General features: G+C 40.7%; 1 protein-coding gene across 1 annotated transcript; it reads right to left on the reverse strand.

The window, feature by feature from the left end:
- Positions 1-20,729: 20,729 nt before the first annotated feature.
- On the reverse strand, positions 20,730-25,809 carry SPRY2 (sprouty RTK signaling antagonist 2). The gene is made up of 2 exons (XM_044249944.1): positions 25,415-25,809; positions 20,730-22,519 (listed from the first exon to the last, which is right to left on the reverse strand). The coding sequence occupies exon 2, from the start codon at positions 22,466-22,468 to the stop codon at positions 21,521-21,523; it is 948 nt and encodes a 315-aa protein (XP_044105879.1). The 5' UTR covers positions 22,469-22,519; positions 25,415-25,809; the 3' UTR covers positions 20,730-21,520.
- Between the last annotated feature and the right edge of the window lie 472 nt (positions 25,810-26,281).

The following is a 26,281-nucleotide window of genomic DNA, read 5'->3' on the forward strand; positions in this document are numbered from 1 at the left end:
GTTTTTCTTAGGCAGAAAGGGAGGTGGAAGGATGCATTTTCTTTTTCATAAACTCTAGGAAATCTTTAACTCAGACCCCTATCTGACCCATGAACTAAAGAAACAAACTCATTAATCATCTAATTATGAAATATCTGGCTTTTAACTTGAGCAAATTTATAAACTAGTTATGACAGCATTTCAGAAGAAAAATACTTTTCACCATCCCTGTAACTTAAAGAAAAGAGTCTTCAATTATATATTACTTACAGTGTTGAAAATTTGGAAATTGTTCAAATTTTGGAAATCGCCACTCTGAAGAATAAATTATTTGTGACTTTACAATTATGTATACTTCAGATATGCTATATTTATTCTTACAAATAGATAAATTGAGTTTTTAAAAAGACTTTTTTTTCCTAATCCAGGAAGTTACATAGCTTCTTTTATTTACACATCTTGCTGATTTATGAAACACATTTTTATGCTCAATTTTATTTTTTAAAAAGGAGGGGGGAAAAAAGCCCTTTATGAATTGTTGTTTTTCCTGGAAATAATTCTATTTATTTAAGGCTATTAAATTTTCTTAAAGCAGTTTAAAGAGGTTCTTCCATTATATTTTGTTTTTCACATCAAATATTATACATTTTTTTTTCAGAAACACTAATATTAAAATGCTTTTCATTGTGAATTTCTAGAAGAGTGTTATTAAAACACACACAAAAAAGAATAGAAAGAACTGGGAAGATTCCAGTGACATTTTAAATAAGGGTGTTCAAAAGCTTCCCCAGGTCCTCTGCTATTTGCCGGAAGGTTTAGAAGTTGCACTAGCTAATGTCGACAGTTGTTTTTAAAAGTTTTTACAGGAGATTGGAAGGAAATGTGACTTTCCCATGAGGGAAGGGGAACAAGGATTCTACTGGGCTGACTTAGCTTTAAGCACCAGAGACAGAAATGGAAATTCATTCTTCTGAAGGAGTGAACAGCGGTGCACTGTACTTTGCAAACACTCCCTGGAGAGACTCTTGCTAAATTTGTTCTCAGCAACGTTCATACCTGATTCATGCCCTATAAAAGAGAGGTCAAGGGATGTTTAAGTTCGTTTATTTTAACAGCCTAAGAATTTGAGTCCAATGAGATTAGAATTTCCCCTCACCTCCCAAATGAAGCCACTGTGCTGCTACTGCTATTACTACTACTATTATTATCATTATTATTATTTGGGTTGCTTCCTTCCATCCTTCCTTCCTCTCTCCCTCCTTCCCTCTCTCTTTCTCCTTCCTTCCTTCCTTCCTTCCTCCCTCCCTTCCTTCCTTCCTTCCTTCCTTCCTTCCTTCCTTCCTTCCTTCTTTCTTTCATAGGGTATCCACTGTGCTATTATTTGAGTGAGTTGTCCCGATATCTTTCTGATTTCTGTGAACCACTACCATAAGGAGAGACGCTATGATCAGAATCAGAACTCACGTACGAGTTTCCTCTGCGCATGGATCTTAGACAACTGAGGATTGGTATCAACAAATTTGAACTTTTAATATTCATGACACATAGGTAGCAGAACAGTATTAAGTCAAGACATAAATCATCAGAAAGGTAGTTTTTCCAAACTGTATTTTGAGATTTAGTCATATGCTCCTTAAAAAACAGGCCTCTGGGGCATCTGAAAAATGAAGAATTAAATAAAATCAAACAGATTCCTTTACTTCAGGAAGTCTCAACACTATTAACATAGTAATTTGTTTTGCAAATATCTAAGAAAAGATGAGTATGCAGCCTTGCTCAAACTTATCAAGACACTTTTCCAGAAGAGTATATTGGAACAAAATAACAACATGAGTGAATGAATGAATGAATGTCTAACAAATTAGCATTGTGCATACTGTTTACCAAACACCTTTTAAAGGACACTCACACAAACATAAATACACACACATTTAATACAAAAATTGTATATATCAGGTACAATTATTATCCTCAATGTACAGATAAGATACCTGAGACACTTGCTCAAAGTCTTGTAGGTAATTTTCTAACTCAGTGATAACCAAATATATTTGTTCACGAACCCACCAGTAAATGTTTAGATTGTACTATGTCATAACTTATAAATATTCCAGGGGAATATTTTTTATATTAATGTATTGTGTCCATAATAAAATATAGCAAAAGTCAAAATGAAAAAGGATATAATAAAAACAGGAGAAGGCCTGTTTTAAAATAATTCTTTGTTGTATTACTGATGGTGCAAAAATAAATTTGTTCTTACTACAAATAATAATGCTACCATCATTGAATATATATTTAATTAAAATTTATTTTTTAGATTTTATTTATTTATTTGACAGAGAGAGAGAGAGATTACAAGTAGGCAGGCAGAGAGAGAGGTGGAAGCAGGCTCCCCGCTGAGCAGAGAGCCCGATGGGGGGCTCGGTCCCAGAACCCCCAGATCATGACCTGAGCCAAAGGCAGAGACTTAACCCACTGAGCACCCAGGTGTCCCTTAATTTTAAAATTAATTTAATGTTTTGTGATACAGCTGTCTAAAATTTTATTTCTGAGTCGGGTTCAGTTAATATTGATAATTGGTTTGACAGTTGGACATGTTGGGAAAGAGACATGTCATAAAGTACTATTACATAAAATAAATACTTCAGGTGTGTTTCGCTGCTAATACTAGTGAATCTAAGTCCAAATTCCACACGCTCTTCTTTTCCCCCAATTTCCTTGCAGGTTATCACTGTTTTTTTTTTTTCTGTGTCTCTTTACCAATGAAAAATGTGGACTTGCTGTAAAAAAATCAACTATGTCATTCCCTTATTGCTTATTTGTGCTTGCATTATTTAAATTAAATGTTTAAGCTTGTGTTTAGGTGTTGAGTGTTCAGCTATGTTAGTTCAAACTGGGTCATATAATGGGCAAGGGCACTTAACCCAGAGCACACGACTGTCCTCCGTCAGTGCAGGCTAAAAGCAAAGCGTCAGCGGTTCCGCTCTCCCTCGGAAGCCTGCTCACCGTGCATGGAGTGACTGTCTGACACTTGGAAGAGACTTTTCAAGTCACTCGTGTGTATCCCTATGTTAAATATTAAGAAAGATTAACTTCTAGTATTTTTAAAGTAAAAAAAAAAAAAAAAAAAAAAATCCGCACCAGTGGTTCGCTGTACACACCTAAGAACTCCGACCCCACTTTAGAGACTATTCTAGAACTTTCAGGCTAGAAGAAGAAATCTGGCCAGAAATATTAGTTTCAATAAAAACAAAAACAAGAAACCACTTACTGATGAGAGAAACAATTTTGTTACCTCTTGAAAATTGCCACTTTTAAGCAGTAGAGTAGCATTTTACTCAAAAGAACTATATTCTCTAAGCAAAAGCTATTCATTTGAGCATATGTCCTTTAAAATGACAATCAGCCTGCCTTTATTTGTATTATTTATGGCATATATAAATCCAGTGCAGTGCGCTCTCTAGGACAACCATTTATCCTGTGTTGAAAATACAGCCTACGGTGTTTCTGGAAAACGCGCAGCGCTGAGCGCGCACTTCGGGGATGCTATGAGTGGTTGAACAAATTGAAGGCGAATCGCGTCTTGGTGACTAGATAGGAAAACAAGGCAAGAGTTTAGCTATTTCCTATTTCTATGCTTCCCTTTGCTAAAATCAGAGCCGATTATTTTGGTAAAGGATTTTGATGATCGAAATCCAGTCCTCCAATGACTTACCTGCTGTTACAGTTAGTGACAGGATCAGGATGAGAATCCGGTTCTCACTGTTGCTCCATTCACTCCACATTCTCTGATTTATGAAGACTATACTACAAATGCCTTTTGTAGGCTGACAGCTTCACAACCAAGGTGCAAAGCACTCGCCCAGAATATGTACTGCCAGTAATTTACTGTATTATACAAACGAACAAAGCCTTTCTCTGGGCAATCAAGCAATTACAAAATAGTTCTGTTTTATAAGGCACTCTTCCTTGATGTGGCTTTTGTTGTCCTGGAATTTTGTCTGTAAGTTGTCTCTGCTGAACTACTTCATGGGTTTCCATGGCATACAGCATCCTTATCATTGTCTTTCAATGAGCAATTTATACTCAGAAGCGTCAAAGTCTTAACGGGTGATAAAAAGAGTGAGGGTGCAGGGAAGCAGATCTGGGGTAATACCAGCAATAGGATGATCTCGGGATAGGACACACGCTAGGATGTGTTATGTAGTTATTCCCTTTGCTCCTGTTATTTTGGGAGACTGAATTCATGGCAGGGGAAGCAAAGGGTATGGGAGCATGTAAGGAAATAGAGAAAGCTAGTGTGGTTACTGCAGCTTCATTTTCGGTGGGCTGTAGGATGAATTATGTCCACCTAGTGGTTCAGGACCCCACACTGCCTTTGCTCTGCATGTATGGCAAGTTGATCTGATTGTGCTAGATCCCAGAACTCCTTTTCATGGTCCAAGATTTAGGTTCTGACCCTTGGTGTAGGTGTATGTCCTTAAGGACACAAAATCGTGTAACTACAAAAAGGAAGGGTTCCCATCAATTATATTTGGCAGAGACTACACTAAACCTTATGGTCGGCTGAACTTGGAGAGTCTTTACCATGTGATTATGCTTCAGATAATGTCTACATCCTAGTGTCTCCAAAGCAGCATCCAGGGATACATCCAGAGTCAGGATACATCCTGACTGGTCACCCTGGCAAAGAGAGACACAACATGCTCCTCAAAAAGGAATGGACTTTCATTGCAGGCATCCTCATGAGCAGGATGACAAGGGCCCTGCTGGAGGAAGAGAACTATTCAAACGATTCAGGCTGTGGGTCTTGCTTCACAACAAATCTGAGGCTGAAACACCAAAACTGTGGTTAACAGGAGAGACACGGGCTGTCATCTCAGAGACTGATATGATTGGGAGATATAAAGAGAACTGGAGATAAAAAGGACCATGAATTCTCATAAAACGTGAGAGGTATTACTTTTTCCTTAATCAGGATGAAGAAACTCAGAGAGGTTAAGATACCCAAGTGAACGGTAGAGCAGGGATCAAGTTAGGGTACTGCAGACCCAGAAGCTCGTGGTCTTTCTGGGACACCGTACCCATGAGTAAGTAAAATAAATAAAGAAATTGGACTATTTCTTTTTGGACGTAATTACTCCCTTAGTAAAGTAAGGAAATAAAATAATAAATAAAGTGACTCACAGGAGTCTTAGCTATAGGTGTGCTCCCTACCAGCACGTATATTCTCTGCAGTGGACCAGACTACCTTGATGATGTTGACAAAATCTACAACAAAACTGTAGTAAAATTTGTTCTGGTTCCGCATGGAGCAACCAGAGTGGGGAGTAACTGAGTGGAGGTGTGAGGGAGATAGAACTCAGCACTTGGTCCTCTTTCTGGCTGTGATATCTGGTAGGTTCATTACCTGACACTCAAAGCAGAGAATAACACAGGGGTTTTTCCTGTATTTTCCACACTCAGAGAGATCCCCTAGCAAGCTAGTTTAAAAATTTGAAAGTGATTTTGTCCTCAATGTCTAAGCTTTTCTTTCCAATAATCATGATTATACTACATTAAAGAGTGGAGATACTACAGCCTCTCCTGTATTAAATGCTCTCATGTTTTTAATACCTGAAGGATGAACACGAATCAAAGAATCCAGGCAGGGCTGTCAAGTTAGTGCTAGCTTACTTACATTAGTGGAGGAAGGGACATAACAAATGCAACTACACAATTTTTATCTGTAAACTTTCATAGTTTATTACGACCACAAAACTCAGGCACCCATTTTTTAAAAAGATTTTATTTATTTATTTGACAGAGAGAGAAATCACAAGTAGGCAGAGCAGCAGGTGGGGGGGGGGCGGGGGAAGCAGGCTTCCTGCCAAGCAGAGAGCCTGATGTGGGGCTCCATCCCAGGACCCTAAGATCATGACCTGAGCTGAAGGCAGAGGCTCAACCCACTGAGCCACCCAGGAACCCAGTCACACATTTTTTTAAAAAAATATTTTATTTATTTATTTTCAAGAGAGAGAGCATGGGTGAGCAATGGGAAGAGGAGAGGGAGAAAGACAAGCAGACTCCATGCTGAGCATAGAGCCCAGTGCGAGGGCTTGATTCCAGAACCTTGAGATCTTGACCTGAGCCCAAACCAAGCGTCTGACACTCAATCCACTAAGCCAGCTTGGCACCTTACCCATTTGTTATAACTTCATGTATCATGCAGTTAAACTTCCAGTTGATAGGACTGACCATCAGGCAGACCAAATCAATTACTAAGTGACTCTACCAAGATTTTTATCTATGTTTGTTTACCAGTTATACTTAGTGGGCTACAAGATGTGTGACCTCTGCATATAGGAGGCAAGGTGAAGAGGAAGGTAAATTAGCCAGATGCCCACTCCTTCAGGCCCTATAGAAGAACCACCGGGAATTCTTACTTTCTGCTACAATGGCGGAAGTCAGCCTTTTTATGTATCTAAGTGGGAGATAAGTTACTGTTAACTTAAAATAGGACAGGGTGATTTAGCATGGTTTTAATTGGATTTGGGCAATAAAAATACCCTTTGCTGCTGAAAAAGGTTTGTAAAATTTGAAAATGAAGGTTATACAACCTCTTTACAACAAAGAGCAGTCTTTTGAAAGGTTGTCCTCACTTTAGAAGTTGATTTTATAATCCTAATGAGGCATAGGAGACAAAATCTGCTCTTGTAATGTTTCAACTTTCTTCAGTGTTCTCTGTTTAATTAGAATTACTCCCTCTATGAACCTCTCCAGCTAGCAATCTAATAACCATTAGCAGAATTTATTTACTGTTTAAATTGCTGCTTAAAGTTTAGGCTTGGTAGCAAAGATTTTTGTCAGGTAACTGCCTCATCTCTGCCTTCAAGGTATGTATAAGGACTTTTCTTATAAAAAAATAAACTTGAAGTCCTAGGAAAAATGTTTTTTTGGGCGGATGGTGGGGGGGTGATGACAAGAGGAGCAGATAATTATATGTATCTAAATGTACCTGCAAATCTGTTGCACTTGGGAAAAGTTTAGATTCTTCTATTCTTTTGAATAAGCACATTTGCAGATCTGAATCTTAGAGTTAAATAATGTATGAGACTAACAACAAATTAAAACAATAAAAATGGATCTGCCACACTCAGTAAGTCAACATCTTTTCATTTCCTACAGGGGAGAAAAAGAAAAAAAATCCTACTGTAGTAACCATCCTAGAATTTTGGAAGCCTCCAATTTTAACTCCAGTACATTCCTTGGGCAAACTTTATTTAGCATTTCTACCAAATTCAAATAGAGTATGAAATTTAGTGTTTTCGTTTTTGAATTCATAGCACTTTCTCCATTTTTAGATGAGTCTCATCACTCATCTGAACAGTCACAATTGTATTCTATAGTTATTAGGACTAAGAAAATCAATTAAAATAAAATGGTATGTTTCCAAATGGTAACTAACTAGGGAATTGAGTGGAAAATTTTGAGTCAACTATTATATAAGTTATTCTCAAATTCAACAGCCAAGAGAAAATTCTTTTATATTCTTCAACAACTTTCTCAATTCTGGTTCATTAAAATGCAACACATAGAGAAGATAGAAAATATATTCTCATGGCTTTCTCTTTAGATATATTTCCAAACCTATCAATAATCACTGAAGGAAGAGGAGCAGTGGTATGGCAATTACAATAAAAATAGTATTAGATACCATCTACGAATATAGTTTGTGATAGCCAAATTTCAAAAGAGAACTTGTTACCTATGTATGAAGACACCAGAACAAAAATATCATGAGTGCCGAATCCATTTTTTTTTTCCCTAAGAGAGAAAGAGAGAGGAAGGCGATGGGGAGAGGGAAAGGAAGAGAGAATGCTAAGCAGACTCCATGCTGAGTGCTGAGCCCAGCCCCGGGCTGGATCCCAAGACCCTGAGATCATGACCTGAGCTAAATCAAGTCAGATGACTGAGCCACCCAGGCACCCTCAGAATGCATCTAAGAGATGTCTCTCTGCAGGCATTGATAGGAATAAACAACTATGATATGATCAAAACATGAGAGTTAGAATCAAAATCTGGGCTTGACGATGCTTTCACTTGCTCACTTGCTCATCTGCAGAAACTCCACTTTCTTCTCATGTAGAATAGGACTAAGAGTACCTGTCCTACAAGCATCTCAGGGTTTGCTGTGATTATCAAAGACCAAAATGAGACATTCCGTGTGAGAGCAATAAGTCAAGAGTAGGGCTCTGCTCAGTAAAATGTAATGTTTTGCACAGATGTGGCCCCAATTTCCATATTAAGTTTTGGATCTAGAACTCAAGGGGAACAAACAAAGGCAGGGTGCATTGGTACGTAATGATATTTAACTAAAAATGGTTTTATTTGTATTCTACTTAACCTTGCAAAGGAAGTGACATGGCTCTCTAACTACCAAAGCTATTATTTAGTAAATACTTTGTTTACTGGCATGTGTTCATGCTGCAAACACTGCATATCTAAGGCACACGCTAGATATGGGGATACAATACCCCTTGCCCTGTTCAGCTTCCAGAAACTTAATGAAGACAGTGGTGATAGAGCATAGTTTTAATAATGAAACAATCCACAGAAAGAATAGTCTTAATCCTTCTCTATATATGAGTAAATTGATTTTCAGAAATGTAATCACCCCCTGGCCGCCATCCAGCCAGCAGGTGGAAGCACCAACATGAGATGTCATCTACCAGGTTCAAAAGTCAGTGATCTTGACTGTCACAGTTATATTGCATCGAAACAGTTTTGTTGGTGCTTCCCTAGACACCCCCTAAAGGTCTCATAGATGGTTTAGTCATTAAATTGTTCTTTTGTGGGGCACCTGAGTGGTTTAGTCAGGTAAGCGGCTGGCTCTTGGTTTTGACTCAGCTCATGATCTTGAGGTCCTGGGATTGACCCCCTGCCTTGGGCTTCACACTCAGTGCAGAGTCTGCTTGAGGATTCTTTCCCTCCCTCTTCCTCTGCCCCTCCCCCTGTGTGCTCTCTCTCTCTCAAATAAAAAAATCTTTTAAAAAATTCTTCTTTTTTAAAATTATTTATGTATATTGGGATATCTGAAATGTCAGTTTTTGGAAGAGAAATATATTTTACATTCTTAAATATAGCTTTCTGCCTAATATAACAGGTTTAGGGTCCCATTTTTAAAAGCCCCACTTTTTTGTCATCAGGCAGTGAATATATGACGTACTGCTAAAGGTCTAAAGACAAAGCCGATTAGACATAACTATTTTAATTAATGTGTTTCCCTAGATTCTTGTTGCTTGTATCATTAATTTTATGTGTCATCTTGTCTGGGCCATAGCACCCAGATATTTGGTCAAACATTATTTTGGGTGTTTCAGGAGGGTGTTATTTGGATGGGATTAATATTTAAGTGATCAGATTTTGAGTGAAGTAGTTTGCCCTCCATAGTATGGGTGAGCCTCATCTAATCAGTGAATGGCCTCAATAGGCTGACCTCCTCCAAAAAAGAAAGAAGGAATTCTAGTAGCAGATGCCTTTGACTTTGGACTGTAATATTGGTTCTTCCTGGGTGTCCAGCCTGCTGGCCCATCTTATAGATTTTGGACTTGTCAGCCTCCATATTTACTAGTGAGTTCCTTAAAATAAATCTCAATCTGTGCATGTCTGCATGTGTCCGTGTGTGTATCCTATTGATTCTGTTTTTCTGGACAACCCTGACTAATACAGTGTCCAGAGGGTGATGAGCAGACCTGTAGGATCTGTATAACTAGCATCACTGAGAGTTCATCAGAATGCAAATCTCTGATCCCTCCCTTGATCAATTGTTTGGAATCTGCATTTTAACAACATCTCCATACGGTTAATAAACACAGATTAGATAAGTCCTACCCAGGATGATCAGAATTCAAAATGATTTTTTTTTTTTCTTTTTTCCTTTTCTTGTTATATCTCTGTTAGACTCGGTGTGTGTCTTTACGGCGTTTGAAGGTACTTTCACTTCAGGCTAGCTGAATGCTCTGGGGCAGGGAAGGGGTTAATGAGGGAAGTTGTTCCTGGTTCAATTTGACTACTACTGAAGGTTCAAAGAAATTTATAAGGCTCTTTCCAATTCTGTAATCTAACTCATTGTCACTAGGAAAGCCTAGTCCGTATTTCTGTTTGGGTTCATGAAATAGATACAGAAGCTGCTCAGCTGAGGGGAAAAAAGATATTTTGAAGAGTCATGAGCATCTAAGATAAGAAATGTATATATAAAATCCCAATAGATTCATCTCTATAATAGTTGGATTGTGTTAATAAAATCCCCTGCGGGGGGTGCCTGGCCAACTCTTGATCTCAGGTCATGGGTTTGAGCCCCATCTTGGGTATAGAGATTACCGAAAAAAACACAAACAAACAAACAAACAAAAAACTTAAAAAAATTCATTTGAATGATATTTAAAGTACACTTATTTTGTGCTTATCACAGATATGTGATAAGCACAGGAGAAAGAGAGTGTTTTTCATTTGTCCATTTTTTTTTTTTAAAGTAGACTCCATGCCCAACATGGGTGCTTCTTGCCCAACATGGGGCTTGAACTCATGACCCTGAGATCAAAAAGGCACATGCTCTAGCCACTGCTCCCCTCATTTCTGTCTTTAAAAACTTGACAATGAGTTCAGTAGGATAGTTGTGTAAATAAGGAAGAGCAGTAACTTTGCACAGCTGCCTCCATAAACAGCCATGAAAGGAGGAAGTCCTAAGTTTTCTCCAACTAAATTCTTACTCTTGTAATTTATTTCACCTAAAATAATCAGTTGTGTTTTCCAAAATGACTACTTCTTCATATCTTTCCTTTCTTAGAAACCATTAGTATATCTTTACTCTCTATTGAATTCATTCATTCATTTCTCAACAAATACTGAGCACTTCCTATGTACCAGGTGCTGGGCTCAGCCCTGGAAACCTCGCTGTAAACCAAATAAAAAAAGGTCTAATGAGAGAAAGTCAACAAATAATCACACAGATAATTATATAGCTACACTGACGTTATGTTCTATGAAAGAAAAAGACTGAATAATATGACAGCAAATTACAAGGGAATGTTATCTAGATTGGGGTTAGAAGGAGCTTCCTTCCGAGGTATCATTTTCACTAAATCTTAAAGGAAGGGTAAGAGTTTCCCAGGTGAACGGATGTAGGATGAGGTTAAGGACGGAGAAGGTTCCATGTAAAGGAAACGCTATTTGTGAAAGGTGTGTGGAAGGAAGAAAAGAAACTGGCGTTGGAAAAAAAGGGAATGTTGGAGCCTGGTGGCTAGGTTATAAAGAGGCAGAGCAATAGGTATCAGAGTGGGAAGAACCAGATCGTTCAGGGTCTTGAAAGAACAGGAACTTTGTTCAAAGAGCAAAAGGAAGTCATCACATCTGTTTAAAGAGGGATCAAAATGTTTACAACACGCTTTTGAAGGATCATTTTTACTGTCAATTGGAAAATGTTATGGAATGGCCAAAAATAGATTTTGGAAGACATGTTCGGATAAAATCCAGGTTCTTTAGTTTGACATTCAGATTCCTCAGAGTTGAGGCCAAATCTGTTTCCAGTCTTCATTATCGCTTCTCCCTTCCACGAATGTGCATTTCAGCCAGACCCATCCACTCTCTCTCCCCTGAACGGGATTTGCTCAATCCTGATTTTTGGCTTTCCGGAACATCTTTTGACTATGTATTTGTTTCAAGAGGCAGGCAAAACTTCATCTGTCCTCGGTTCCCTGGTTGAACATTGCTCATCTCTGTAAATATCTCAAATTGCTACCAGATTGAAAATTTAAGACACCACGAATTGTAACAAACACCAATATTTTTGAACCATGAAAAAAGTGAATGTAGTGCTGAATCTTACTGTTAGTCTTCTGAAGTACATAAATTGGTCATATTAGTTTAGCATTGCTTTGAAATTTCTCTCATCTATCCACGTACTTATGGGTCTCTCCATTTATAAGGTCCTATAAAGTACTTACATGTTTTTTGAAGAAAAGTTTGATCCACAATAATTTCTCCAGTAACAAGTATTTTTACTTCCTATTAAGTTTAAGGCCAATTACACAACTTAATACCCTTGCTTTTGGGGTACATGATAACTTCTTGTTTCTATGCTGTTTCATGAAGATATTGTAAACAACAAACTTAACAGGTGTAGTATCAACAATGCAAAATTCGTCAACTGGAGTAGACGAATATGAATACCAAAGATCAAGGCAGTGCAAACAATGAATGGTTAAGTATGGCAGGACTGTTGCCTAGCCAATGACAATAGTAGAACATCATTCATTTTAAGATGCATCCTGGTTTCAGAGATGCATGAATGAGCATGCAAATGTTCATCATAGAATTGAAAACCTATATTATATCTAGACCATTCTGTTGGTATTTACATTTTGCGGTGTATTCATACCTTCTCTTTCTTAGCTTTATTATACCTTCATTTTCCATCGAGTTCATTCATTTAGTCATTTACTCATCAACAATCTTCATTGAGTATATCCTATATGCCAGTGCTGACTCTCCCCAAATGGACAACTACTGCTAGTTTCCCCTCCTTTATCCCCCTCTCCCCAAAACAACACCTAAATTGGTAGCATTGCTATAAATCCAATTGTGAGATTGTTAATGTAAACATATGGTACTTGGGACTATAAATGAATTCCTGAAGTTTTTCTTTCTGATAGAGCTCTCAAATTAATATTGGATAAAACTAAAGTATATAAATCTGATGACACAGCCATTTGTTTCAGTAGAAGTAGTGCAAATGTCTGTATGCTCACACAAACATGTGGACACATATATACACACATACACATGTATATATTCTCTTTGGAGAAGTATAGTATATTGAACATATAACTACATTATTAACAATATCTATTTAACAGTTGCCTGTTAACAAGTTACTTTATTTAAAGGGTATTTCTGATTTCACTGTTAGATCCCTCCTGAAGTATGTATTACCACCTACTATTTGCAGGGAAGAAACTGAGCCATTGAGAGGTTAAGTAGCTTGTTCAAGACATGGCCAATGTTCCTCCTCGTTAGCCATATGATACACTTTTAATATCTTAGAGGTGGCTAAAATTTACAATAACAGTTTCATACACTTTCATTTTCAGACTTCTAGCTTAATTATTAGAGTAATTTGTTATGTGAAAATTTTCATTGCTTTACAAAGGCATTTACTTGTGTCTTTTTTCAGTAGAAGTTTACTTTAAATGTATGCTTCAATTTGTCAACTACATAGATAGGTGGGAAGAAAATAACATGGTGGTACCTAGTAACAATCAAAGATACATCTAGAAAGAAAGGGCTTCTGAAAAGATATTTAGTCTTAACAATGCAACAACTTTTTAAAACTAGAGTATTATTTAAAATGATTGATAATAGACCTTTTCTCCAAGAACTTTCAAATAGCTTAAGATAAAAGATAGTATTCATACCACAACTTAATTAAAACTGGAGTAGGATAACTAATTATTTCATTTACAGAATCATCCTAAAGTAGGGTTTTCATTTGGCGTGTTTTTTTTTGCAACAAAGGGATCTTGAACATTTTGTGGGACAGTTAACTAAGTTTGCTACTTGAAACAAATTTATGTCCATTAAGAAATGTCAGAAACAATCACAACATCAAAAATTCTAAAGATCTGCATCTCTTGAGTTCATGTGTATATACACATACGTGTATATACATACATATTTATTAGAAACGAATTTTCTAATATCTCTTATAAAGGACTAAAATCTCTTATAAAGAAACATCTGAAATTTACCAATCCATCTGGCTGCACATCAATTCTTCTTTCATATTTAAGAAAGAGTCCCTTCCTCTTTCACACCTGGTTGTCTGTGGACTCCTTACCCACCCCCTCAGTTTTAGAAACTCATTCAAGTTCCTTTGCAGACATTACTGCCTCTGAGAAACTCTCCTTCCTGATCCCACATACCACACCCAAGAGAGGATTAATCACTTCCTTCACAGATGTATTTTCAGTCTGTTACTGCATGTATTAGACTCTATAGTAAACATTTGTTTAGTTGTCCTACAGACCAGTTCTATGAGGGCAGGAGATACTGTCTTCTACCTCTGGGATTTAACACTGTGTCTGAGGTTAAGAAAAAACAAATCAACTGAAATACAGAATAATAGTAAATACTTCTTTAGTGCTTACTTCATACCAATCTCAAGGGTTAACATTTTACACATATCGCTTCCACCTTCTCAACCACCTTTGGGTCAAGAGTTACTGTCCGTCAGAGAAGACCTTAGGCTTACGGAAGTTAAATAACTTGCCTGTGGCGGCAAGGCTAACAAGTAGCAGAGGAGGTCATTTGCATAGCAGCTTCTCTCCCAACCTCAGGAAATTCAAGTATTACAGAAAAGTGGGTATACTGGACATATAGATATTTACAAAGGTAGGGCATTTTTCCATAAGAAAATTTTCAGAGGCTTAGCACTTAGAATGGAAATTCCAAAGTTTTGCCCCAGCCATCTCCCCATGTCCTTCGACCTCACCCTCCCTCACACAGCGGACAGCTTTCCTTAGCATGTGTCAGAGAATCTATTAAATTCTTCCATGACTCCCCCAGCTTCTGCTATAGCAGGATTTCTCAAACTCAGCATTACTGACATTTGGGCTAAATAACTCTTTGTGATGGGGTACTGTCTTGGGCACTGTTCTAGATTAGCGGCATCCTTGGCTTCTACCTGCAAGATGCCGATAGCCACCCTCTTCCACGCCCAGTAGTGAAAACCAAAAATGTCTCAGACCTTGCCAAGCGTCCCTTGAGGGACTGAATTGCTCAGAACAGCAAGCATGGTAATGCTACCATGATTTGCTATGACTTAGAATTGAAGTCCTACACTATTAACTTCCAAAGGGCTTATGAATATCATTCTTAATTCACTAGTTCACAATCACAGACCCAGGGAATGCTTTTCTCTCCCACTTACTGAACTCAGGAACATTTAATTACACACTGGGCCTATATATATTTCTGATTGTTCATGTGGCAGGGCGGAGGCCCAGAAGACACACGACTGGGTTTTCTTGTGACTTTTCACAGATGACTACTATCAGACCAATAGCCTGTAAAAGAATCCATTTCCAAAGTTTAGGCTTAAAGGTAGAGTGTTGATGAATGTTTGGAACTAAATCAGTGAGGCCATATTCTAATTGTGTAGGTCAGAATCCAGGTGACATCTAGACCTGAATGCAGATGTACTGTGTGGTCACTGCTGCCCCTGGAGAGATCCTCACTAGCAGAGTGATGGGTCAGAGACAAACATCTCTTGGAACATCCTAACCGCTGGCTTGCCAACATGGTGGGTACTAGATGTATCTCAGGGCTGTGTAGGTGTTACTGCTTGATACGTGCTAGGCCTCTTGGTCATTAGGCTTTATGTTCACAGCAACCAACAGATATGCATCCTTAAATGCTGTTCTGAACAGACAAAGACGACTTTCCAACATAAGTCTCAGGACCAGTTTTCTGGTATGAGCAGCTCCATAATAGGACTACTTTGTGCCTACTTTTGAGCAGGAAAACCAGGTTTGGGCCCTGAGCCCATGAAGAGTGCCCCGAGCCCATGAAGAACTTGGAGTAATGAGAGTTGGTGCAAGTGTGGAATTTATCAGAGCCCTCTTGCCTGTAAGTCCTATTGATGCAAATCAGTAAACCAGATGTTATTTGGAGCACAAAGCCACCATTTCAAAATACGTAAATATTACCTTGAGTGCTAGAGATGGTCATCTGCACCTTGAATCACGTGAACCTGAGCAGCCAGGTCTCAGAGACTGTTTCAGCAAAGGCAGTTTTGCTCCAAAGCTCAACCATTTTCCTTCACACTATCACAGTTGCTTTTTTTTTTTTTTTTTTTTTTTTTTTTAACTCTGCTTGATTATCCCCAATCTGTTCTTCAGAAGTATTTATCCTTCTCTAGGTAACGAAGCAAGCGAAAAATATGGGTTAATGACCAGAGGTAAATTTTAGCAAACACTGGCAGAACAAGTCGTTTTAACCCATTTCGTAGTTGTATATCTTAAAAATGTATGTTTTATCCATATTTTTAAAAAATATTTTATTTATTTGACAGAGAGATCACAAGTAGGCAGAGAGGCAGGCAGAGAGAGGGGGAAGAGGCTCCCTGCTGAGCACACACCCCGATGTGGGGCTCGATCCCAGGACCCTGAGATCATGACCTGAGCTGAAGGCAGAGGCTTAACCCACTGAGCCACCCAAGCGCCCTGTATTTTTTTTTTTTTTTTTTAAGGGAGGGGTTTTAGTGAATCATGAATCTTAAAATTAAGAATTAACATAGTGGGATAAAGCTGTTTCAGTATTAATCAAATATTGTTAAGTTTCATTTAGGATTTAGGATATGAGCATAGTGAACATAGTTTCGTTTAATGAGTTAACACCAACTCTGTTGCATCTCTCTTAGCAAAACTCTGGCATTTGAGTAGCTAAAGCCATTGCAAAGACCTGGAGACCAAATCCACTACTGAGAACGCATCAGTGCTTTTCCAATTTCTGTATTTCCGAGCAAGTGCCTTGCTCGCGTCTTTGCGACGAAAGTCCTGTCTTGCATTAAAGGTGCTAACTTTCTTTTTGTACCGCATTGACTAGCCTTGTGATTTGTGGAGAGGAGACATTCAAATAAAATCGAAATGCCAAATGATTTTGGAGCCCAAATTCTATTCCATGTTGGTCCTTGTATGAAGCCAAATTATTTATTCTTCTCTGCGCATTAGAATTGTTTTGAGAAATAAACTCCTTTAAGGTATGCTGAAGTCAGGGCACCTGGGTGGCTCAGTCGTTAAGTGTCTGCCTTTGGCTCAGGTCATGATCCCAGGGTCCTGGGATTGAGCCCTGCATTGGGCTCTCTGCTCTGTGGGAAGCCTGCTTCTCCCTCTCCCATTCCTCCCTGCTTGTGTTCCCTCTCTCGCTATGTCTCTCTATGTCAAATAAATAAATAAAATCTTTATTAAAAAAAAAAAAAAGTTCTGCCAAAGTCTTACTTGCCTCCTCTAGCCAAACCAGAGGTGGTTTGGCCAAACCTAGGTGATAGGCTTCTTTCTAATTTCCTTTAACAGTTCATTTAAAAAAAAAAAAAAAAGAAGAGAGAAAAAAAAGTTAGTTGCCAACTGAGCTTGGCTCATTAAAAATTCTTCAAGTCAGTCAAAATGCAGTTTTAGATAACAATGTGAAACGCTGGGGGTGCCTGGGTGGCTCAGTTGGTCAAGAGTCTTTGGCTCAGGTCATGATCCTGGGGTTGTGCGATCAAGTCCCATGTCAGGCTCTCTGCTCAGTGGGAGTCTGCTTCTGCCTCTCCCTCTTCCTGTGTTCTCTCTCTCTCTCTCAAAAAAAAAAAAAAAAAAAAAATCTTTAACAGTATGAAACATCGACTAGCCATGGATCATTTCAAAGCTAATCTTTTATTTGCTGTACTTTTCTTCCCTTTTTTTCTTTTTTGACTCTTAGTGAACATCTCAAGTTTAATTTTAACCAGAGGTGCACTAACACTAGCGGTATTCACATTTTGTCTCTCATTATTCACATGGTTGTCTCATGATGTATGGGGTGGGGGCACCCAAATATAATCCAAGTATAGGGTGAATACAGTCTGACAGCTTTATCCTTCCAGGAACGACCATACCAGTGATTAAATATTCCAGATGTATAACATTGCTTTGTTTAGTTAGCGGTTGTTTTAAAATTCTGCTTTGGTTTTCAATCGATGGACACCCACCCCTGATATGTCCCCGAGAAGTATGGCAACTGTCTTAACTAAAATGGAAATTACCGGAACTTTTGCCATAGTGAGTATTGAAAACCAAGTTGATACAATACTGATGTATCAGTTAATAAATTAATGCCTTATTTTTCTTTATTGAAATAGCAAGAAATACACTGCTCAAGGTGACGAATTATTTTTGACCTACAGTTTAACCAGTTTCTAAAGTTGGGACTTTTGCACCTCCCTCTGGTCCTTGTGCACATTTAAGAGGAATTCGCAAATACCCAATTGTGGATATAAATGCAAGTGAAACTGTAAGCCCATTAAACCTTTGGAAAGTTTGACCTATCTGCTCAGAGTTAATAAATGACATCAAAAGCATCAACTGCCCATCAGTCACCTCACAACACTGTGCAAAGATCAAATTCGTTTATCTGGCATCATCAGTGTCTTAACTTATACAACTGGGAGACAAGTGGTCTCTTTTTGAGACCAAGTGTACTGGAGAAAGAAGTTATGCCAAAAGTTTGGTTGTGAGTACATGCACTTGGTTTTGGCTTTCTTTCACTGACAATCCCAGAGCTTGCCCCAACATGGTAGAAATTGGACAGGGCCTTAAAAAAAAAATCTCAACACACATAAATGTTTTAACTAACAATGATCATGTTGTCATTCTTAAATGAATGTCAACACAGAGAATGTACAGGTTTCTAAAAAAATAAAATAAGAAGGGCAAGAAACCAGAAAATACAGCTAAGATCTCCCTAAATGCTTAGCAATCAACTGTTTGCTGTATCATTCTTACCTTTAACCTATCACGGTATCAAAATAAAGGCAGCTGGATTATAAACTCAATGTATGTATATATGAATCTTCAAGAACCAGAGATTAAAAACCTGGTTATTCCTCCCTCTCAGTGAGATGACGTGCTACATTTAAAAGCTCTTTCACACACTTAGGTTCTGAGTACCAGCTGTTTAGGTATAAACACTTAAACTTTCCATATTCTGAAAATGAATTTTATACGGTATATATGCTAAATGTTTAATAGTTTCATTGGAAGCTTCTTGAGGAATCCAATTTTCCTATTCATCTTTAAATAATTTTCATCAGGACTTAATATATACTTACACAAATCTTCTAATTTCAGTTGGTTATTACTATGTTCTACGTTCAAAGGAGGGAATTATGCTTTACATCTATCCCATTTTAAAAAAGGGAGGGCACTGAATTAGAAGTCAATTCCTAGGTCAGTAGTTCTCAAACCAGACAGGACTAGTGATTTTTTAAAAATACAAATAGCTAGGTCACACCATACAACTCTGAATAACCACAGCAGAGAGTTCTTAACCTACTTCTTCATTTGATGCAGTATGTCTATAGAACACTTGGGAAGCTCCTTGTCTGCTGAAAAAAAATGACTTGTAATTTCTATATTGAATAAGTCCAATCAGTGCATAGGGCAGCAATTGAGGAATAAAGCTAATTAGTCAAAATTTTTATGCTTTATAAATCCTGACAACCATACAATGAATAAGAAACCCTGCCTTGTTTTCCAACATTAATTTCTTATAGATCATCAGGGATTTTCAATCTAAGAGTATTAGAATTGCAATGCTCACTATCCCAAGTTGAAACTAGAGTAAATGATTTCTCAATTAATTTAACCTTGTGTTTTTTGGAGAAAGTTCAGAGCAATGTCTTGGTTTAAGAGGCTGTGTATTTCCTTGAAAGCTGATTTTAAAAAACAAAACAGAAGACAACCTGTACTAGGGTAAGACCAGAGCAGGAGCCCCAGAACAGGAAACAAGATTAAACAGTGATAGGTAAATCATTTTCTAGACTTCCGGTGATTCTTGGCAAGAGCTTGTGCTTCAGAAGAAAAAAAAAAATCATCATCCACAAAGTGACTAATTAATGAAATGACTTGTTACAAGTAAGTAAACCTAGGATTTGTCGAGACGGGCTGCAGCAGCTTGCTGAGTATTTGCTCCCAAAAGACAAATGCAAACACACTGGCTTTTTGCTGTATTGCGTCTTTTTCCCAAAGTGGAATTTAACAATTTTCTGGAACATTTGATCTGGCTTCCCTGGGCTTCAATTATTAGGCCAATAATGGATGAGATTTTATGACAGCCAACACCTGAATCAAAACACGTTAAAATTTCATTTTATTTCATGTCATTTCTAATCTAAGAAACTTTTGGTATCATGGTGATAAACTCAAGTCTAAAACCATACCGGCTGGAAAAAACATAGCCACAATCAGCTAAGTCAAGGAAACATTTTTGCCTCAGTTACAAGCATTGATCTGTGTATACTCATACCAGGCAGAGGACAGTCAATAAATGTTGTACTAAACTCGTTTTTCTGGTCCTGAATTAGCCTCATGGCTATTCATAATACTTAATTCCGTATGTAAAGAAAAAAAACCTTAATTGTTAATCTTTTAGGGAAGTCTCCAGAATGAATTAGTTAAACAATTTTTTTGTTTTGGGTGCCTGGGTGGCTCAGTGAGTTAAGCCACTGCCTTCAGCTCAGGTCATGATCTCAGGGTCCTGGGATCGAGCCCCGCATCGGGCTCTCTGCTCAGCAGGGAGCCTGCTTCCCTTCCTCTCTCTGCCTGCTTCTCTGCCTACTTCTCTGCCTACTTGTGATCTCTGTCAAATAAATAAATAAAATCTTTTTTTTTTTAAAACATGCAAAACAGAGGAAAGCCAACAGTCTGTAAAAGGAAAGAACAGGAACAATGATCTCAGGATTAATACACCTGAGTCCAGTGCTCAGTTATTTTCCTCCCAATTATCAGAATTATCTCTAGGGTGAAAAAAAAATCCCTGAATCTCCCCTTTAAAGAGCCTTGTAGGTAAGTGAAACTATTTCATTGAAATGCTAGTCTTGACATGAAATTTGGTGACATGAAATCTGAAGTGAAATTTTTCACTTCAAAAACAAAAACAAAGAAAAGGTAAAATAAGACAAAACAGTTCAGTTTAATTTCAAACGTTAATATATTTTCTATTTTATATTGAACATATGCATCTGTAACCCCTCTTTTGCAGCAACTAGCACATCCTCATAAAAGGGGCAAAATTTGTAAGATGCCTCTTAAAATAAATATTCTTTTTTATAAAATAATAAAACTTCAAATAAATATTCTTTACACTAAACAATATGTTGAAAAAATTAGAAAATAAAGGTTGAATTTTACTGTAACTGTACAATATACATGAAGTCCAAAGGGAAATCAGAGTCTTACAATAAAGGCTTTCTGTAAGGCAAAATACAATCTAAAAACATACTGATTGATTCACATTCTTCCGAATGTACAACATATTAGTATAATATTTTGTGACTGTGCCATATAGTATAGCACAACTTGTTTTTCACAGTTGCAAATATTACTGTATATACAAAAATATAGCACATTATCTCTGGAGAAAACAATGGAAAAAAAGTCATTGGCTAATTTACAAATTTTGCAAGTCCTATTCACAAACAAAAACTTTACCTAGGAGTGTCTGTTGCTTTTAGCTTATGCAACACGTGGGTCCCCAAGTTCCTTATCCCAAACTGAGCTCCATTAGCTAAGTTCTAACAAGCGTATCCGTTAAAATGGCACATGGACAAAAAGCGTTTCACTGCAAACAGCGAAGGATATCCCAACCCTCTATTAACAGTGCCAAGATTATAACTATTTAGTTGGTTGCATATGTGTTAAAAAAAAAAAAAAAAAAAAAAAAGGAACAATCCTTATTACTGTCCTATTCCTGATTCATGGTGCTATGTAGGTTTTTCAAAGTTCCTGGGTGGGACAGTGGGAACTTTGCAGCACACCGTGTTTGAGTTTTTACAGCGGCATCCAGGCCTGTTCACCCGGTCATAACACCCCTGGCACAATTTAAGGCAACCCTTGGCTGGAAGGTAACACCATAAACAAGGCAAAAAGAGGGACATGACGCCCATGGCAGACCAACGCGTGCAACAGTGAGACTGGCTGCAAGAACACGGGTGGTCGGCACAGTTGTCCTCGTCATCATTGGAACAGTGATAGAAGAGACCTTTGACACAGCACACGCAAGTCCCATAGTCAATCACGTTTTGGGCTGAGCAAAGGCACTGCTTGTCGCAGATCCAGTCTGACGGCAGAGGCCGAGGGTAGGTGCACTCCTTGCACTTGCACTTGCCACAGTCCTCACACCTGTAGGCATGCAGGCCCAGATCTTCCTTGCTCAGGGGCTTAAGCTCCCCTGGCTTGAGCTCGGATTTGGGCTGCACCCGGATTATCCCATCAGCAACAGGCCCCGAGGAGAAAGACGGTCCTAACAGTCTCTGTTCAGAGGAACTGCTGCTGTTACTTGTCCTTGTACTGCTCCGAGACCCCGAGCTGACTGTGCTGATGGACCTGGACAGAGGGGCTCGTGCAGAAGAATGGACCTGTGATTGCTGGAGCCTGGGAGGCTGGCGGTGCTCGGGCAGACCGTGGAGCCTCTCCTGTTTGTGCTGAGCAGAGGGGCGAGGAGCAGGCTTGAGCCCAGGTCTTGGGACCACAGTAGGCCCCTCTGTGTACTCATTGGTGTTTCGGATGGCTCTGATCTGATCCAGAGACAACACGTGTACCTGCTGGGTGAGGGCATCTCTGGGGTCCGGCTCCCCACGTTGCCGGCCAATGTCACGGGACGCCTGCAGCAAGGACTGGGACCCGCTGCCACTCTGAGCTCTGGCCTCCATCAGGTCTGGGAAGTGTGGTCACTCCAGCGGGCTTAGAACACATCTGAATTCCTGCAGAAACCAAGAGGAAAGAGCTGGTTTACACTCCAGGATACTTCCCACTCTCCGCCCACCTGAATTAACTCTTCGCTTTCCACTCTCCTAGAGGAACAGGATTTGAAATGGAGTGGCCACGGAGGGAATTAAAATAGCCATACATGATCATCACGGCCATACCAGAAAGTAAAAATTATGACCGGGTACTGACAGTCCTTTAACCTTGAGATGTGTAGTTAACGCAAAGCTGATCTTTGTTTCAATCACATAAGTAATGGTTCTCTATTCAAATAAACATAAAACTGCAAGGTTCAGGTTCAAGGTAAAGACTGCAAGAAAGTAACCTTAGAACACAACACTGCTGCCACCAGATGCAAAAGTTGAATACTTTTTCAAAATCTGGGATAGGTTTAACTTTGTCGTGGTCATTTTTGCCTTATACATCAATAAATGCAGCCTAGAAATTCTTGGTTCTTACTCTGCTTTTACATCATATACCTCTAATTATAATTTAGCAAGTATCCTGCAACTTTTTAGAATACCGTAGAATGAATGTGACTTGCAAAAAAGCAAATACATCCCCCCCCCGAAATTATAAATTTCACAACAGTCATGCATTATTAACTATATAGTAGCAAAAGTTATAAACTAAAAACAAATCCATTCCAACCCTGTTAGGTGCCAGGAAAATGAGAACAACCAGCAAAAAGAAGACAGGAACTTATTTTCAACTTCTCAACAACTTGTGGATCAAACATCTTACAATCGATAGCCTGAAAAAGCATCTTTAATTCTGTACCTAAGACTGTTCTCCCTGTTTTAGAAATAAGTTATGTCCCAAAATCTTAACTGCTTTGCCTGTTTCCCAGAACTTAATAGTTGACAACCTAAACTGACTGGGGATAACAGGAAGTGTTTCAAAGATTCAAGTCACGTCTCCAATCTCTCATTCTGACATGTAATCGCTTAACCTTCAATCTCTCGATAAATGTCCAAACTATCACCCCCCTTTGCTAAGTCTACAATGAACAAAAACGGGCCCCCGATTTTTATGAGAGACACAAGCAGGTGACACACGCCTCCCAATTCCGACCAAGGCAGAGCTGGAAACCGGATCTCACTTCCAACTGCAAGGAAGACAAGACAGCGTAGATCTTTGCTTTCACTCCGTTTATCGGCTCTATCTGCATCCCAACACCGTCCCCAGCAGGTGGGACACAGTCGGATCCCCAGGGGGCCTTTTCTCCCGGGAAACTGACACAGCCCAGGGGCCAAGCTGCCCTCACCCTGCACACAATCCCAAGACTGACTGTAAGGCGCGGAGCGGGGGTGGGGGTGGGGGGGACGCCTCGGTAGGGGACGTGCCTTGAAACGCTAGAGCACACTTCCCCCTCCCTACCTCCCGGCTAAAATATATCCCACCCCAGAGAACTGCTGGCCAGCTCCCGAAGGGAACCACTCCACCTTCAGGCAGAGGTCACGCAGCCCACCGCAGGGCGTTCTGGCAAAGGCCCTCGAATGTCGGGCACAGGTTTCAAGCCCTGACGCCAAAAACCATGTCTTAGATACACTGCCGGGACAGAGGTCGAACCCACGCACACTGTGCGACTCCACCATGCCCTGTCCGAAGGGGCACTGCCTGCAATCTGCACACCCCATCTCCTTTTGAGTGGAGAGAACAAGTGAAAGAAAAATTGCTTTTTTAAAAGAAAGGGCAATTCCCAGAGCCCCATTGCACAAGCCAGGCGTGCAGCACGCAGATCCCTGCGCTGGAAACTTTCAGCGAAGATTTGCTTGCCTTGGAAAGTAGCATCTTTGGGAGGTAGGAGAGTTTTTTTTTTTTTTTTTTTTTTTTTTATAAACAAAAATGATTATTGCCCGTTCCTAGCCTCCTTTGCAGCTCCCGCCGCCCACCCCCCCACGCTCCCCCATTCCCCACCCGGAAAGTGGTTAGAAACCTCCATTAATAACAGTGTGTGATCAGACTAAGGATTAAGGGGAAAGGACTTCAGTACAAGGGTGGGGCAAACACAGAAACCGCTTTGTAAAAACGCACAAGATTCCGAATTCAAGGCAGCAGCAGCAGCAGCAGGAAAAAGTAGATCAGGCCATCAAAGGAAATTAAAAAAAAAAAAAAAAAACCAAAACAACAACACCTAGCCTCTTTTGCCACCTATTTTCAGGTAATGGAAAACGATCGCGACCGCTTGATGACTTTCTTCCTGTAGTAGGTCAGCCCAATCTTCCAAAAATAAAAAAAGCGTGACCCAAGCCGACCACAGAAAACGGAAAAAAAGAGAGAGCTGCACTTCCGAACCGCAGACCCGGCGCCCGGCAGGGCGACGCTTCCACCCGCACCGGCTCCCCTCTGTACCCGGCACCCTGCCCATTTTTCACCCGCGGGGTTTCGCAGCCCCCGTGAGGCGAGCGACCCGCGCGCCCTCGGTCCCGCCGGCGCCCCTGCCTCGGGACGGTCTCACCCGGGACTTGCCTTCCCTGGAGAAGAACAGGTTAGAAATGCGGGCGCCTACAACGGGGACCTGGAAAACACAAAGTGTTTCCCCCTCCCTCTCCCGCTCTCTGCGCCGAATTCGCGGCCAAGGCAGGGCCAGCAGCCGACCCGCGACGAGCAGTCCGCCACCCCAACCCCCCAGAGCGCGGGCGCGTGGGGTCCTGGGGCTGGGGACACCGTGCCCGGCGCGCACTGCAGCCCCCGCCGAGGCTGGCCGAGCTCGGATCAAGGGCAGCTCCACAGGCAGCTCCCTGGATCCCCGCGGGGAACCTGCGGGGTTAGAGAAAGGGAGGCCTGAGGAGAGACAGAGCCCACTCCTGGTCCGGCTGCACCTACTCCATGTTGCCCACAACGCGCCCGCAAAGGCGCCAGGAGGGGAAGAGCCAAACGTGCCTCACCGTGATCGCGGCTTTGCACCAACCCCTCTCCGTTGGATTCTCGTCTTCCTGCGATGTGCAAATAAAATCCAGCCCCGATGCAAACTTTTCGCCCCTTCTTTCCAAACTCTGCTTCAGTCCAAGTTCCGAGCAATCGGCGGGAGGGAAAAAAAAAAAAAAAGGGGAGGAAAATCCGGAGCCAAGTCCCCAGCCGATGAACACTCCGGGGTTCGGGGCTGGGGGCGACCCCCCTTCTAGAAACGCACGCGGAGTATTTCCTTTTTCTCAATGAACTGGAGGCCGAAGCGCCAACGGCTAGTCTCTTTTCCTGGCAGATGAGCGAAGGAGAAAAAGAAAACCGCCTTAGAGAAAACCTAAGGCCAGATGGCCAAGCCGTGCGGCCGCGGCCGCGTCGCCGCGGAGGCGGCGCGGGGGCGCGGGCCGGGCCGGGCGGGCGCGGGGGCCTGGGCGCTGCGCGCTCCGCCGGCCCCTCTCCTCCGCTCGCGCTGCGCCGCGCGGCTCTCAGCGGTGCAGACTGGGCGTTGTGGAGGCGCGGCGGCGAGGCCGAGGCGGGGGCGGTGGGTGCGGAGGAGGAGGTGAAGGAGGAGGAGGAGGAGGGTCTGGGGCCCGGCCGGGGGGGCTCGCCGTTGGCCTGCGCCCTCGCCTTTCCGGAGGCAGGGAGCTCTGCGGCGGCCGCGGCAGCAGTAAATGGCGTCATGTGGATCCGAGGCGGAACAGAGCAGTTGTTGTCCCAGAGGATATATCGCATCCGGTCCCAGCTCATTGGCTCCGCGGGGCTACATTCACTCACACTTCAGCGCCCGCCAGCGCTCCGAGCCGCAGGAGGCATTCAAAAGGGCAACCGCGCCGCCCCGCGCGTCCCCGGGC

This window comes from Neovison vison, chromosome 5, assembly GCF_020171115.1.
Source record: "Neovison vison isolate M4711 chromosome 5, ASM_NN_V1, whole genome shotgun sequence".
In the NCBI taxonomy this organism is placed as follows: domain Eukaryota; kingdom Metazoa; phylum Chordata; class Mammalia; order Carnivora; family Mustelidae; genus Neogale; species Neogale vison.

Coding starts and splice junctions, on each gene's coding strand:
- SPRY2 (XM_044249944.1), bottom strand. CDS start 22,468: ATGGAGGCCAGAGCTCAGAGTGGCAGCGGGTCCCAGTCCTTGCTGCAG.